General features: G+C 42.8%; 1 protein-coding gene across 7 annotated transcripts in view; it reads right to left on the bottom strand.

Moving 5' to 3' along the window:
• The window catches only part of SGCD (sarcoglycan delta), a 358,768-nt gene that overhangs the window by 10,285 nt on the left and 331,150 nt on the right, over window positions 1-17,333 (bottom strand). For all 7 annotated transcript variants that reach the window (XM_076350312.1, XM_076350308.1, XM_076350309.1 and 4 more), the window contains one exon: window positions 757-880. In XM_076350312.1, coding sequence (XP_076206427.1) covers window positions 757-880 — 124 coding nt within the window. The remainder of the gene's footprint in view (window positions 1-756; window positions 881-17,333) is intronic.

Below are 17,333 nucleotides of genomic sequence, written 5' to 3'. Positions count from 1 at the left end.
ATCCCATTCTATTTTTTACACCTGACACTAAGATAGGAAAACATTAGCTGATGTTGGAGCCCTACTGCCAGCAGGTTTGCGTTCAGTGCAAAGCTCCCCCTGCCGAGGCTCTCAGTGGGTTCCCCAGCAGGAGCTCCTCAGCCACATCCTTCCGTGTCCTCCATCATTGTGGCAGCAGGAGGGGATGAGAATCGTGTGCTCATGTATTTTTGAGACACCAGAAGAGGCTTAACTATTTTACTTTTGTTCTGTGTTATCCGTTTTAGTTATTCTCTCTTCCTCTTTGGAAGTTTCCCCAGTGCAACAACCTGTGTCTCCTAATGTTCCCTTTCTTTCCAAAATGAAAACATCAGCTACAAAAGCTTTTCAGATCAATACCTGTGAATTAAGTTCTTCTTATAGAAAAATGTATGATAAAAGATTTAATTATGTTGGCCAAGTAAATCTTGTTTTAAAGTGACAAAGAAACAAAGAATTTAGGAGCACTGTGTATTTTACAGCCGCATAAATTTGCTTGAACAACAGATGTTATTATCCAAGCACTTCAAAAATAATGAATCAGCCTTTGCCACAGAGTGAGGCTCATTTGCATATGATACGTTCAATAACTGCTAGCAGAAACTAAGCTAGGAAGGCCTGCCTCACCAGTGCCTTCACACCAGTGTTTCAACCAGAGTAGTTCAGTGACTCAGAAGGCTACAAATCTGCAGGAGGCTTGGTTTGTTTTTGCTGCAGGGCTTGACGTCCTTTGCTTACCTCTCCGTCTTTGGATTCCAGCCTGAGCTCTGTCCTGCACGTGGCTTTCAAGCTGCCGGCCTCGGCATTGATCTCGATGCCTTTTGGAGCCTCCATCACCAGCGCGCGCGTAGGTGACTCTAGTCTGTAACAGAAAGGGGAGTTGCAGAGCTCGGTGGGTTGAATATTCATGCTTAATCTCAGGCTGTCGTCCTGCACAGCCTGACTGCCCATTGCACGGCACCTTAGGACCTGCTGATGTTCAGATCCACGCCTGGTTTAGTCAGTGGAAAGAATTCATGCACAGTGTGGTAAAACACATCACAAATCCAATCTGCTAACATTTCACATCAACTTTGCTATGTTGTAAATGCTGGAACAAGATGCAAGGTGCAAGAGCTTCCCCCATGATCAACTTGCTCATATGCAAGATGTGAGGTTTGGAAGGGCTTAAGGGCATAAGGAAATCAATGAAAAAAAGAAAGGCTGAAGACCTCAAAATTCCTGGTCTCCACTTCTACGCTCACATTCCACTGCTTACAGCCAGGCTGCCCTGTGCAGTGCTTCGACCCCTCCTAACCGTGGATACACCACACAGGGATCTGACAACCCTGTTACAGCACTAGCTAACACAACCAAACCTTTTAGTTCAGGCAATTGGCGTTAATGCTGTAAGACGCAGAAGCGCAAGGTTCAGTCTTCCTTGCTGATTATCCATTCATAGGTCTTGTATTATACTTGTCTCTTCTTTATAATAGTGTCTTATTACTTTCTGTATTGAAAAGGATAATAAAAACCAATTCTCCCTCTTTGGGAATATCCTCTTAGTTGATTTTATCACCATTTATTTACTGTACCATCACAAAATCTAGACTATGATCTCCCCAGGTGAAGCAGGCAGGCGGACTGGAACAGAAACTCCTCTGCTTCGACTGCTTTGGGCAGGCAGCACTGACAAAACTGAAGCACAAGGGCAGCACAGAACCACCGAGCTTACTCGGGCAGCTTTTAGGATTTGCTTGCATTACTGCAGTGGCACTTCAGCTGTTTCTCTACTCTTCATATATAATCATTTGTGCAAGTAAGTGTATTCTTAAATGGACTCCTGCTGGTACTGAGACAACATTACGGGAGACTGAGGGAATTTGGCTGTATTTATTGCAGCGAACAGTTCAATAAAGCAAAGGCACAGTTGCCTCTGTGTGGCACTTTTCAAGTTATGACTTTCCCCCTTGTTGGCGTCTTCATATTGCTGCTTTTCAAACATCATTCCCTCAAGACCCCAAACTCATCCGTCATTTCCTGGCTGACTCAACTAAATCTAAATTTCAGGGAAGAACTGAGGCATATGCAGCCCAAGGAATGAGCATGGTCTCATGGTTAGCAGCCTCTGCACAATCTTTCTGAGCTGCTTTTCGTTTGCTCTCTGCAGGGAAGCTACATCTTACATAAACCTTCTTCTGATCCCTCCACTGGTATCACCCCTTGGCTGGTTCCTGTACGAGGAACCTAAGGTTAAGACTGCTGCTACTCACTTTTTTTTTCCTGATTGAATTGCAGATTGCATGGAGGAGAAAAAGCTTGCAAAGAACGATTGACATTAAATAGTGCTACCTGGGATATGATTCCCTCTGACCTTCCAATTGCAATAACTGCCTTTCCAATATCTGTTAGAATTTCTTTATGGTAAAAATAGCCACAGCACACAGCCTTAGGGCTCTGGCTCATGCACTCTGGTGGCTTTCACTATGGTGGCTTAACACACTGCCTGCCCCACATTTTCCCTGGAGATTTCTGCCCAGGGATACAGTACGCTCTCTTCCTTAGTGGTGCAGTTCACAAGCTGCTATCTACCCTGGAAAATGAAGGACGCTCTGCTTGCACTAAGCCCCCAGGATCTGAGCTGCAGTGGCTGGAATGCAGGCACATATTCCCTCCTGCTGCCTCTGCTCCAGAGGCAGGATCCTCCAGAGGAGAAGCAGAGAGCTGAGGCCAGTAATATCTTAAGTCACTGTAGCTAAATTCACCAGAGGATGTGTCCAAACCCCAAGACAGCTGAGCTAATCTGAGGATAAAATAATTCCTAAGAACCATGGCCAGGTGACTCTTCAGCTCTCCAACATCTTAGGGACTCTTCAATTTCTTTGATGTCTTGGCTGTCTCAGTGTATTTGTTCATCTGTTAATCTTGTAGCTCTTCTGCCCACTGAGAAACAAATCTTCTAAGTGCAAAACAGTGTTCAGACACCATAGTGCAAATGCACTCATTTGCAGCAGCAGCAGCTCTTGATTCCTGCCCTGTGCCGGAACAGCCTCCACACCAGTACTTTACTGGAGAGTGCAGAGAGCTGGGAAGTCGGCGAATGTCTTCCCATGGTGGGGGGGATCAAGAGGGACCTTCTTGCATATCTTCCCCTCTGCACACAGGTCCCCATAACATCAAACCGAGTTGTTCAAATCCATGCTTTGAACAAGCTACCAAGTACCTGGGAGTCTATTAGCCAACATTGTCCCAAAGTGACTGAGTTGTTCTCCCTCCTCCACCCAGTGAAAACCTACAGGCAGGATAACACTGATAAAAACCCATGCAATTAGACACATCCTAATCCCTACAGAGCTTCTTGCCTGACAAATGACCCTCTCGAGCACCTCCCGATAGTCCATTGTGTAACGTGGGACAAGCACACAACGCTGGGGCTTTGCTGCTGCTCCGTAACCGACCCCGCTCCCTGCAGCACCACGGGTGTTCTTTAAAGTTAGCTGAGCTGACCTCCACTCTCTCATCCTAAATCACTAGCTCAGACAGCTGCAGTCTTGCTGACATGCAAGCCATGTTAACCAAAACCCATCCCTTTAATGTTAAAAATATCATTTTGAAGGCCAGGGGCTTTTTTTTAGAACCTTAAAACTATGGAAATGAGTGCAAGTACTATAACAGCAAAGTGTAGCTCTTCCAATGACGAGAAACTTGGGCTTGCAGCCCACATGGTTTTGTACTTATGCCGTGGGTTTGGAGTCTGACTCTACTCTCTCTCTTACACGTTCAATATTGGTGTTAACTCCATCTGTTTGCATAGGACTTTTGTCCCAATTTATGCTACTGTAAATGAGGACAGAAAGGTCTTAATAAAATTTTCCTTGACATATGATTGTAAGGGATTTAATTTGATTATTTTCTGATATCCTGAATGAATCCCCGAGACACCTGTCCTTAAACCAGGAGCTGAAAAACCTATGCAAAGCCAGATAAAGCAGTTGAGGAGTTTATGCTCTAGGGGGTTTGAGTAATGTTTACCAAATACTTTCATTTGAAGCAAGTGTTTAAGAGACACTCTGCTTTTAAACCTAATTCTGTCTTCCAGAGCAGAACCAATTTGGAGACTGATAATGAAAGAAAATGATTTAGCGATGAACAGATAATTTGTTCAAAATCAACATTTGTTTTCCAGTGTGATACTCTGGAGTTTTCAGTAGCATTCACATCTCCCAGTTAGGTGTAAGCCCGTACTTACAGCACTAGGCTGGAAAGGCGGCTGCATGAATATAGATTGTTTCATTATTTGCTCCTGCTCTTGAATTTTCCATCCCAGCAATTGGCACGTAAGCCCTTTTTATTGACCATGGGTGTTGCTTATTTTTGCTCCAATATTTCCAGGACTAGATTCTGACCTCTCTCAGAGGGCTGTGCAAGGAGGGTAAATTCACTGCTATCCCCAGAGTTACAGCTTGCTGAATTCAGGACCGAGATAAGCTACTTCCTCCCACTGCCGTAAAATTGCTCCTGTCCCACCTACAGTCTCCTAGTAGGCAGACGAAGAGACAGTCTCCTGTCTGGGTGACGACCTACAACATGGGAACCTCTCCTATGGATCCCAGGGTGTCATGTAAGCCCAAAATTTTAAAAGAAAAGACATAAGTAACAGGATTTTCAGAACTATCAAAGTACCCGGGTTCCACTTATTCAACAGGTGTTAGGTACTTTTGAAAATCCCACTGAGCACCTAAATGCCACAACAAATCTGACCCTTAATCTCAGTTCTTAGTTCTGCAACAGAGGTAATAGCACTTCCCAACTCCACAGGGAGGATGAAAAGATAAATATATTAGTGGTTGTGAAGCGGTTACATACTGTAATAACTGAGGCCAGGTAAGTATCATAGCCGAAGATAGATGGCTGGCAGATGGATAACTGATCTTTCCAAAGCTGCAATATTAGGCTCTTACCTTCATCAAAAATACTGTTAGTCTGGTTCCTCCCACTGAGCACACTCAGCCTGCATATCAATGTGCGAGATGATGTATGCAGGGGAAGCCTTTCTCCAGCTCACCATGCTTAATGGGCAGTGTTAAATGTGCCTCTTAAGCTCTTTTACTCAAACCTATCACGGAAGCATCTCACATTTTAAAGAGAGGTGATGGCACGCGTGCATCTCACGGTGAACCCCTCTCCTGCTATTGCTGGAAATTCTGTGCTCCTGGGAATCAACAAGAGAGCAAAATTTTCAGTGCCATCCCTGCTTTGCTTTGAAAACTTCAGCAATAATTTAAGGGAGGTGAGCACATGAGTTTGTATTGTGGTTCCAGTGAAAGTCATTCTCTTGGAAAGAATATTACTTACCCAGATTTCTAGTTTTCATTTCCCTCCTCATAAACGGTCACATTAATCACTCCAGCAGCATGGATTATTTCCTTCTTGTCCCTCTCCTCTCCTCACTCCCTCCAGGATAATGCATCGTTTTCCTTACTACTATGAACAGCCTTTTGAATTTGGGGAGAAGAGAGGATATTACAGATGCGAAGGCAGTACCACCAGCAGCTTGGGGCTGCTGACGTGCTTCCAATAAAGTGGACATAATTTCCTTAAAAAAATAAAGTTTAATGAGAATAGTTCAGGGGGAAAAATACTCGCCTGGGTCCAGCATTGATGCAAACGGGACTGGGCAAATACAGGCTGATTCCTTGGAGCCCATCAGCCTGTGGAGAAGGACTGGGAGGGAAGTGATGCTATCCGCACCTCCGCGGGGAAGGGCTGGTACCAAAGGCTGCAGCACAGTAGAGGGATGATCCTCAACATGTGAAAGGAGTTAACGTGAGCTGGGGACCCATTGCTGCCACTTTTTAATTTTTTTTTTTTTTTTTTTTTTACAAGGAACGACCCCAAGCTTCAGAATTTCTTGTCCCCAGCTGGGGATTTTTCTGTGTGGGGCACAAACTTTGCTTGCAGTATGGAAATGGAAAGAGAAGTTTACTCTCGGGAGGTGAGAAGCATATGATGCAGGAGTGTGGTAACATGAGCTAATTTAATTTTGCTTAGAAACCTCTGGACTGAGAATAGAGCATGTATTACTGCAGCTGTAGCCCATTATTCCTAATGACTCTAATTATTTCTTATGGTATCCATCTGACCAGCTATAAGACTTCACATTGAGCATAAAATTAGCCAATGTTACCACTGTGCCTGCTTACATCTCATACAATTGGTAAATTATGCTAGCAAGTAAACATAGAGCTCCATCAGTTTGCTGGTAATGAACCAGTATCTCAGGTTGAAATTTGTTTTAACTCCCTTGTTTCAATGAAATCAATGGGATCACCCATTCGCAGTGACTTACACTTCCAATTCCATTTTTTGTGTGTTACCTTATAGATATCTGTTCATAGAAGAAAACACAGTACTTTTCTCCCTATTAACTGGAAGTTAATTAGCTTTTACTGAATTGCAAAGAAACCATGCTTAGTTTCTAACTCTAAAATGCTTTTGAACTTTTTTTTTTTTTTTAATTTGTCTTACCTTTGCTTGTACTGGAACAGAAAAAGTTTGGGAGGAGGAACAACGGGTTGGGTCTGGACTCACCTGGTGAAAACCCCAACTGATCATAAGTTCAAGAAAAGTCTTGTCATCTCCCAAAGAGCAAAAGGCTCTGCCCTGAGCTCTACCCTTCGTCACTAGATTTCCTTCCTACTGGAAGGTACTGCCATTTCATGAGAACAAAATAAGCTAAAATATGGCAACAACAGAGAGCCTAGTATAAAACAGGAAAGCAAAAAAGGGAGCTGGCCTCAATACAGCAGAGTGAGAGGTTAAAATCAAAAGGGGAAAATGCACAATGTCTTTTTCCAAGATACCATGATTTTGACAAAATATGACGTACATGGCACAGTACAAAAGCAGCAAGTACCCCAAGAGCCTATAGAAGAGATCACCACTAATAAGAAAATATGTATCCCTGTTATTTATTGCCTAGCATTGACATAAATCTTTTTTTTCGATTACATTTTAATGAAGCTCACCAATTACTGTTTGAATGGGGACATCTGATTACAGTCTCAATCAACAGAAATAAATCTTGCTTATGGAAGGTTTCCAGGATATTTTCTTTAGGAGCATTAATTACAGAAGTAAACAAGGATATATTATTATCATGTCATCCAACTGTAAAACCTGCCTACCGCTGTAAATACTGTTTAGTCTGAGAGCATGTATCACCATAGAGTTTCCAGTGTTTATGCTGCAAATCTAATAAGTGACAATTCCAGTGCAGCCATACTCTGAAACAGATTTTTATGGCTGGTGGTCCAAAGCCTAATGTAATTCCTAATATGATCTAGTGGACAATGAATGAAAATTCTTTCAGCTATCATCCACAAACCATGGTTAATTCCTACGGAAAATCCAGTTAAATCTGTCAGAGACGTGACAGGAGCAGAGGTCTAACGATGCTTTATTGGAAATTACAGTTCTCTAATTGAGCCAGAGATAAGTCTGGTTCAAATGGCAAGGGGTGCAACAACTTTGCTTCTCTGTATTTGGGCAACACAGATGCTAAAGAGACTTTGTGCAAAGCTGAGTCAAGAGAAAGAAAAAGGAATTGAGAAAATACTGTTAATTACTCTTGTGCTTAAAACTATTCATAAGCTTTAATATTTCCTTGGATAGGGAACCTATCCATGCTGCATGAATAGTCCTGCTTGGACTCTGCAAGTGCTGCAGTCCCTGATGGATGAATGAACGAGCGAGAGTGTGTGCGTGTTTGTGGGTACCTGTGTGCTTGCTCCATCCTCCCCTCCTGGTGCACTGCATCTATCAAGTCCTGACCACTTCTCCCTGCTTCAGCTCTGCTAATTCAATCTCAAGCTAATGCCTTAAATCTCATTTTACAACTTTCCTTTTCTTTTTTTTTTTTTAATAGAACTCTTACAGCTGCAATACAAAAAGAAGTGCTTAATCACAAGAAGTGTAATAAATCTGCTGCTGTTTTTGCTAACTTCAGCTTAGCACCAAATGAACCAGTTTATATATTTTTCACCTAGTTTGAGCTGCAGGTACTGTGTTTAGCGAACTTCTCCTCAACAGAGTCCATGCTAAACCAATACTCTCCTGACCATATAATGGAAATATCTTAATATCTCTTCAGAGACTACAACTCCAGGAGGAGGGCTAATTGCGTAACAGGAACGGTTTGAAACCATTACAAAGCAGGTCAAAGCCAGCATTAGGAAGATACTCAACTAATATTCAAAGAAGATTTGAGTGGGTCTAGACAAATGAGGAACCAGAGGAGTTTGTAGGCATGGTAATGGCTTGCAGCACTAAGCAAGTGAGAACCACCTTTCATTCTCCTCTGAAAAAAAATGTCATTCCTCAGCAAGAGGAAAAGTTCGAGCACGCAGTTCCTCCCAGCACACTGCAAATCCCCCGTTGTAGTCTTCCAGTACACTTTGCACTAGCTGAGGCTTATTCAGAGCACTAAAAAGCAGTAAAACTAGAAAAACATGGACGAATCAAAATACAATTGTAAATTCTTTGTGATTGCCTACCATGCTACAGCATGGGAACTGCTGAAGGAGATGTAATTATGCAAAGTTGTCCTAAATGTTTTAGGGTTTGGGGATTTTTTTTGACTTTTAAAGTAGTCTCTGTAATGGTTTACAAGAAGCCAAATACAGTATTTAGAAGACAAAAGCAGAGATCAAACAGAAGATATCAAATTAATCTAGGGAGAAAAAGGATACTATTGAGATCTAGTTTCATTATGAACTGGAGAAGTGAAGGGTAGAGATTGTCAAAGAAAAGAGTACAAGACTAATTTTAACAAAGTGGAGGTATGGCTGAGAAAATTAAAATCATGTGGATAATTAAAAAATTCTGTTGCTTATAAATCAAGGAAGGAAATTATCATAGAAATTGGGAGATAGTCGAAAATGATGCGTGGTAAATATAGATGTGGTTTAAGAAGATGATGTGTTTAAGTGGCCAGGGAAGGGATTTGGGGATGCAAAATGAATGATTCGTATTCTAAATGTAGAGATGACTGCAATTTCACTCTCCTTACCCGGTGGGTGTGAGCAGATCGGTCTTGCTCCGAATCCCTACTGTGCCTGACAGACCCGTGCGGAGAGCTGTCTGCAGGATTACCTCCGTCCTGCCGTGCTCAATCTTTCAGCCTTAATTGATAAGCTGGAACATCCAGAGTCATTAGTGTGCCACGTGGTGGGAAACCTCCATGTAACAGCGCCTGGCTGCAGCCAGAAGAAGATGCTGAGTGGGTGGGGGCCACATCCTGAGCAGGCACAGTGCCACCTTGCACCGCTCGGCAGAGGTGTCATCAGCTGAGAGCATGGGCATGATTAATAAAACCATAGCAATTGTAGGTGGGACTGAGAAGATTCAGCCCGTAGAGTATAGCTCTGTATGTTAACATAATCTCTCTGCCAGGAACCAGCCATACGAGACACTATGAAATACAGGAGCAGAGGGTCAGCTCTGGTTGGAGGAAAATCAAAGGACAGATGTCCCCTCTCCTGGCGTGATCAGAAGTGGGACAGTAAATGACATTATCACATAGCAGACTGAGCTCTAACTAAGCCATAGTGCTGCTACTGATGTCACTAGCTGGAACTTAAGAGCCTGTAATTATTTTTATTACAAAAAACTCACCACCAAATGTCTCTCATCACAAGTTATGTAGTCAGGGTCAAAACTGGTCAAGCAACGGTCTGGAAATTCCTTTGTGGCCGCGTGTGCTAACCAAAGGGCTTGGAGCTGCAGCATGGCCATGCCTCTGCTCCCACTGACCACAGATCTCTGCACTCCCAGCGGGGCAAAGTAACAGGCTTGGTAGTTAGATGTGCCCGATCTACTACCTAAACCACCTTTTTTTTGCTTGTCTGATATACCTTGTTATGTAACTTATTGCAATAAAATAAAACAAATAGAAACAAAATAAAATACTCCGCCTGTTGGGTGCATTAATGAGTACGCGCATTTCACGCATAGAGAAAATAATTACTTTTTGTTACCATAATTGCCTAAACCACAAATGCATTTTTCAGAAACAAAGGTTGGGCTGGTGTAAGTTTCTAATTACAGGTTGACAGCTTCTAATTAAAAGGCATAAACTGGAAGAAACCCTTTCAACCAGAATTACAGAAGAGGCTGCTAAGATTGGGCATTATCTTGACGTGCTGTCACCAAGCCAGGGAGAAGAAAAAGAAATAGAAACAAAGCGTTGCAGCTCTTCATCGGGGCCACTGACACTGCTTGCTACCTAACAAAGTGCTGCCATCAGGAACACGGAGGAGATGAACACATCACAAAGTAGGTCTGTGGGGCCACCGAATTTCATACCAACCCTGAGCCACTGGAGCGGGGAGAGGGACAGCTATATTCTAGCCTGGAGGTAACAGCTGAGGCTTAAATGGGCTTTTTGCTGAAGTTTATACTGGCTTCTGGATGGTGGCAGGAGGACAAAAGCCACCTGAGTCGGCCTAAAATTATAAAACCCAATGGAAAGATGGTACTTCAGTCAGCTAAAACTTGCTAGATTAATCCATAAAATACTTGTTAACACAGACATTATACAGTGCTCTACTTCGGGGTGACTTTCATGTGCAGTAAGTGGTTGACCACTGGGTCAATTTGGGCCAACTCTCCACTACTTTCATGGTTTGCTCTTCTACTCTACTTTGGAAGAAGGCTGCACGATGCATTTTTTTTATCTTATTCTTCTGTTTTCCAGGGTGTTAAATAATGCTGCTGAGCAGACCAGCATGTCATCACTGACAGAGAAATCACTTTCTTGTGACAGCTCAAGGTACTCAAATGAGAGGATTACTGGCAGGGGTGCAGTGCTATGCAAATATTGCAGTCATTATCATCAGTACTTTGCATGCAGTCTTCTACATCAGAACTGCTTTACCAAGAGAAGAAATGTTGATCTAGATTTCCATTTTTAAATTCTTTTTGAAGTCTATCTGTCATGGGATTTTTACCTGCTGTTTGGTCAGACATAAAGGAAAAGGGTCAGGTAGATTAAAATCTCACGTGGATAGCGCACAGGTTCAGCCTACAGTGCTTTCTGCAGCGATGATTTACTTTTCCTCTTCTCTGATGATTTATTCTATTCCTTGTAGAAAGATTGGACTTAATAGTAAATCACTTACAATAAGAAATATAGAGATAACAAAACTGAAAAGGATTTGAAATGTTAGAATAAAAAACCTGCTGGAAAAAAAGGTGTGTCTGTATGCATCATATACTTGGTGATACCCTTTGGAAACATGTACACACTTGCCTAAGTGGATTTGAAGAGCTTATTTAGCATGACAAATTGGCCACAACCTGATGGCTATTTCTGAAAACCCATTTATAGACCTTCAGACACTCATACTCCTGTGGCATATCCATTCATTGTACAGTCAATTTATAATGATTCCACCAAATTAAATCTTTATTAACAAACTTATCGACTCTGGCTTTGACTTTTTGTCCCCCCTTTTAATTAACTGCAGTAATGAGACAAGCAACATCCAATATAACAACTGACCAAACATTTTGTTTAAAACCTGCAGTTTATTTCAAGCAACTTCACAAAAAATGAAGGCTGAATTGCTATTTGCTAAATGTCAATTTTCACACTCTGTTGAACCTTTTCTGAAGCTTGTCAACCACAAATCTATAGTTATTTTTCCCCCTCTGATCAGAGCTATATAGAGCATATAACAGGTTTTCAGTTACTTTTCATTTTTATGCAGAAGATGTACCATTTGCTGTCCCCAGTATACTTCACAAAATGGTAAATATGCATAAATTGTAAATCTAAAGGGATGCACATGCCAAAGTTGTGGCCTCTTTCACAGTCACAATTTACACCAGCAATACAGTTGTATGTTTGCATGCATAAGGCCACAGAAACGATCCAAACTCCTCAGATCCAGCCCATTATTATGCAACAATACTGCACCATTCTCCTTTCAAATGTGCTGGGCTCCTGCTCAGAGTTAAGGAGGTGTTTCACCCTCCAGACCACTCGTTCACAGCCTTGCTCCCTGATTAGAGGCACAATTCCTACTTCCAGCTGCAATTCCCTGCTCTGCTGCCTGGCAGACACAAAGCAGCCTCTCTTAATCACAAGCACGCACACACTTCCTTGTACAAGCAACTGTGACCATGCACAGCGATGTAGGACTTGGCTCCAGTGCGAAGAAATACCTTTTACAGGGTCAAAACCACTGGCAATCACTAAATTTGACCTAACTTTTTCCACACTTATTACTACTTGCTAAAGCTGGGATAGCAAAGAGGGATGACAAAAGATGCTGTCTAGGTCAGGATACTACCACTGAATAGGGCGATAACCAGTGTCTAGTCTGATTTCTGGCATAAACCAGCCTGGAAGTCAGTTGCTCATTACTGTATCAAACCTAGCTGAACTGAAACCTTCCTTTTAACAAGACAGCCAATTTTTAATAAGTATCCACTGACGTAAGATTCCCTCCGTTACAGCACTGCTTTGTAACCTATTTTGACAATTTGGAAAATTTTCCTGTGTACAACTCACAATGTGCAGTAGAGAATACAAATAAGTGAAAAATGAACAGATCTTCTCTGGAGGAATGCCAAGAAAAAAGCCAAGGAACGGGCAAGACTGCTGAGGACAGAGACAGAGTGGGGCCCAGCGCTCCTCCATGTGACCGGTTGCCATTTCGGCACCGAGGAGTTTGGCAGGGCAATGGGAGGGATGGGGAGTTTTTGAAGAAGTTAGTCTCAAAGCTCTTTGATAGTCTAGAACTGAAAATCTTAAAGCTGTTTGAGATTTCCAACTAATTTCTTGCTTTCAAATATGCAAAGGAAAATAGGTTGGGAAACGGTGCAGAGAAGAAAATAAAGGGATTGTGTGGGTGGGTGGAGGGAGGAATGGAGCAGAGAGAGAGAGAGATCGGGAAACAAAAAAAACCCCAACTTGCTGAAAGAGAATATAGAGATGTCTCCAAAGGGACTACTTTAATTCTGGGAATAGGATGTTTTGCAAATTCTTAGCATCAATTTATCTTCAACTAAAAATGAAACTGTTTTCTGTTTATCTTTTGCATATAATCACTCCTGAGTAAAACATATGTTTTAAGGTAAGGTTTGGCAATCTTTCAAGAGAGATATGCTAGATGATATTTTTCTTAACTTAAAGAGAGGCTGAGTCTGGTGGTGGCAATTCTTCATTTGCTGGGAGATGACCATATTGGCATGAACCCACCTCTATGTAGGGCAGGAACATCCCTGTCTTGCTCCACCTGGAACTGGCGGGCACTGGGAGCTATGAAGCACTGCTGCTCACAGGTGCTTGTCTCAAGAAGCTGTGATCCCTTCTCTTGGCTCCGCTTATGCTATTTGATATGTGCCACTGTGCTATCGCTGGCATCCATGCTGTAGGTTGTTGACCTTGTTTGTTTTAAAGTATAGAAATCTGTTCTCCAGCTCCTTGGGTCAACCACAGCAAAATGAGAAAAAGTTCAGCATTTCTTGACTTCCATGAGGTTCCTTCCATCTTTCCTTGGGCAAGTCTGCGTTTTGACTGTAATAACCTCCCTTATAGGACTTTTTAGCAGATAACAAAGAGCAGATAACAGCTGCTAATGGAAGAGGTCAAATGGAGGTGAAATGAAATGGATTAAAAAAAAAAAATTAACTGATGACAGAAAAGCCTCCATACCACTCAGTGGCATAACCACTTCCCAGAACAAGTTTTTATCTGGGAATTTAATTTCATTTTACTCTATTTTATTTTGATTTTAGAAAGAGAGGCAGGCAGGTAGGAGGACTGGCTTTGTGGTTGAAGCACTGGAATTCAATTTCCAGCCCTGTGATGAACTGCCTTTGTGACCATGTGCGAGCGCATTCAGTGCTCCCTGTGTTTATTGCAGTATAGCGGTGGTGGGGATGGCTCAGCACAGCCCAGGAGGAGTAATTCTCCCCAACATGGCAAAGTGATACAGGCAACTCTTTGCTGCTGATTTCTCCTAGTACCCAAGCCAGCTCATCTGAAAACTTTCCTACAGCAGACTGCCACCTCCACTGCAGAGCATGGCCCTGAACCATGACCTCCACAAGGAACTTCACCAGATGGTTCCATGCGGTGGGAGTGCCCCCAGGTACACAGAGGTAACCCCACTGACTTCCCAAGTACTGCCTTTAAAAGAAGTCAATAGAGTTACCTTGGAAACATAACATGGAAAAGGAAATTGGGCCTTAAAATCAACCTTAATTTTTCCTTTGCATGGCCAAACAAAGTAATAATAATGAAGAAACATTGCAAGAGAAAAAAATAATTGTGGTTATTTTACGGCCTTCGAAATCAACAACAATCAAAGCTGTAAGGCATAATTTTTTTTCCTGGAATTCCCTGCTTTTTCTGAATTGCCTGCACCCTCATGGTATCTCTCAGCAGTCATATTAACACTATATATTGATTGTCTGCTTGGTAGGCAGCAGGAGGGAAAATAAAACAGGCAGGAACTTAAACGCTGTTTGGGTTCCTCCGGTGCATGTGGAATATGGACAATTTTCTGCGGGTGGCCACCACTGCTAAAACCTTCTCGGTGAAAATTACTAACATGGTCTTCACCTGTGTCCATAACCAAAGCCACCACTGAGCCAGGCAGGGCAGAAGTTAGGGCATGTTTTTTCCCTTCTCTTTAAGATGCTGGTGTGTTTCTGTTCTTTCAAGCAAAAGGTACGTGAGATGTCTTGATTTCTACCATTCGAAGCTGCCACTCTGCCAGGTTTCCAAATGTCACCTGCTTCCTGTAGACAGAGAATTGCCATGTGCTAAGGCTGGCCCATCACACCCCTAGCACGGGGAACACCGAAACTCAGCATTCCTTGTAACGCCCCCATGTCCCAGCAGTCAGGAGTGGTTAATTCCAGTTCCGGAATAGCGAACCCAGTCCTCACTTTGTGGCCTCAAGAAAATGAGGACATTTGCCTCACATCCATGCACCACGCTGAGGAGCCACGTTCAACACTGGACCTTCCAGTCCAAACCAGTACCGCTACCACTTAACGTTACCCAGCATCACTGCTGGGATAAAGCACTGGAATGAGTCAACCTAACAGATCACTTGTTTTGACACTGAATATCAAGCCTGCCATATAGAGCTCAGAGAAATCTACATATCTGTGTCACAGAAATACAGTAGAAAATTTCCTTCAGAGAAATTTCCTCAGTGGGGAGGAGGCACTCAAAGCTGGTTACCTCCTGCCCCTCCTTTCCAAGACGTGTAAATAACATTCTCAACATTAATGACTCACAGATTTTCCCAATATTTCCTTTCATTTTTCATGATCAGACGTCAAGTTGCCCAGATATCAAAATACAACTTTTCAAGTTGGATGCAAATATTGACCAAGATTTGGCTGCGATTTAGGAAGGTGAAGAACCAACAACCCCAAACCCATGGCAGTACATCAACATGCCAGGGAAGTGTTTAACACTGAGAGTCCAAAGCTTCAAAATGGAAACTTTGGTGTTTTCTGAGCTGCTGTTCTAAAACACATTCTCATGTCCATGCAACATCCCAGCATCCCAGTTTATTGTGGCAGTGGATATTTGTTTTTCAAAGCAATTTAGAAGTGGATGAGAGGCAACAGGAGTCAACCTCGGTTTTCTCCTGCCTCAGCCCCTGCACTGCTACACACCACCAGAAAGGTAATTTCAGCGTGTTATGCCTGGTCTCCTTTTGTATTTTCTTGTTTGCTCAAGACACGGTAGGTGCAAGGACTTTCTCTTTCGCTGTCTACACAGTATTATGCACAGTAAGAACTCATTTCATCTACAGCATTTAGGAACTAATCCTATGTAAGAAAATATTAGCCAAACATGCTCTGGTTACCCAAACTCAATTAGCTGTGAATTGGAAAGGAAAATATTTAAAATAATAGGACTATTAGAAAAGACTGGACATTTGTAAAGATGTTTACATGCCTGATGGCCTATTTTTAAAATTCTGGTGTTGCATCTTCCTGTGCCCATTGCATGTGAAGGAGGTAACTGTATCTTATCTTCACACAGTATCTGCTGCTGGATCTTCTGGCCTAAGCGATTTTCATTCTTACGTAACACACCACATTAACACTCAAGAGAAGGAACCTATTTCATCCCTGGACTCAGTAAAACACAGACAATGGGATCATGAGTCCCATCACACAGGTCTCTCAATAGAACCTGACTGGCGTAAACAGGAGGGGAGAGGGAGACACCTGCCTCTCACAAAACTTGGAAATTGTGAAAGAATGACTTTTCTGTCCCTCATATTATTAAGTTCACTGCAGTCCTTCCCTCCATCTTACTCCAATGATTCCCACAGTCCTCTTTTTTCCTGTGTACTGCTATAGAGCAAGTCAGCAGGTATAAACAACATTTGCTGCTACCCTAAAACCGAACATTTGCAATTTTTAGATATAGGTGATGACAGTAATGGAGTACCCAGGGCAAAGCCACTGAAACCACACAACCCCCCCAAACCAGTACAAACATCCTTTGCCACTTCAAAAGAGTTCAAACAACTCCATCCCGGCAGCATTTGTGGTGGACGAGGTAGGACCTGCTTTCCTGCAGCCTGCAGAGAGCCGAGCTCCTCCAGCGGGAATGCCTGCCCGGGGCTGCGGGGCACGGCCGGCTCTGGCAGGGTGTAGTGGAGTCACACCTGGGGGCAGGTTTTATCCAGCGATGCTGACTACACTCCTAGTATGCTTCTACAGATGACAGTATACAGAGTATCTTTATCTCCTCTAAAGGATATCTTTTATAAAGCAGTCACATCCTGACAGTCATGCTGCTTTAACTTTACTGCTCTAGTTAGAGGTATAATGTGAGGAGAGCTTAAAGAGATATAACTGGACAGGCCTGTTTTAATTGTTCCCACTAGACCTGTGCTCTGTGACCTTGGACATCTACAGAGCCATAAATATGAGCTTTGATTGCTGTTCCCATAGTGACTGGCAGGAAGAACACACTGGAGGGTGGACTAAGACCACTTCAAGCAGGCAAGCAGCAACTGGAAATGATTAAGTTCAGAAGCTCTGGGGACACTAATGTCACTGCAGGCCAGCCAACCTGGAAGATAAACATTGCTGGGCACTGTGAAAATGATTTTTCTATTTGCTTTCCACTGAGAGAGTGAACTAGGCTATACTATAGGCACCGGGCTTGGCAAATGAGACCGTGAGCTCTTCTGAGGCAAATTTACCAGTCCTTTCTGCTGCTGGAGATGTCAAAACTACTAGCGGGGCCTGTCACGTTTGTGCTGTGCACACTTACTGTTGAG

The sequence above is a fragment of the Aptenodytes patagonicus genome, chromosome 12, assembly GCF_965638725.1.
Source record: "Aptenodytes patagonicus chromosome 12, bAptPat1.pri.cur, whole genome shotgun sequence".
In the NCBI taxonomy this organism is placed as follows: domain Eukaryota; kingdom Metazoa; phylum Chordata; class Aves; order Sphenisciformes; family Spheniscidae; genus Aptenodytes; species Aptenodytes patagonicus.
This window is presented reverse-complemented; position numbering and strand designations above follow the sequence as displayed.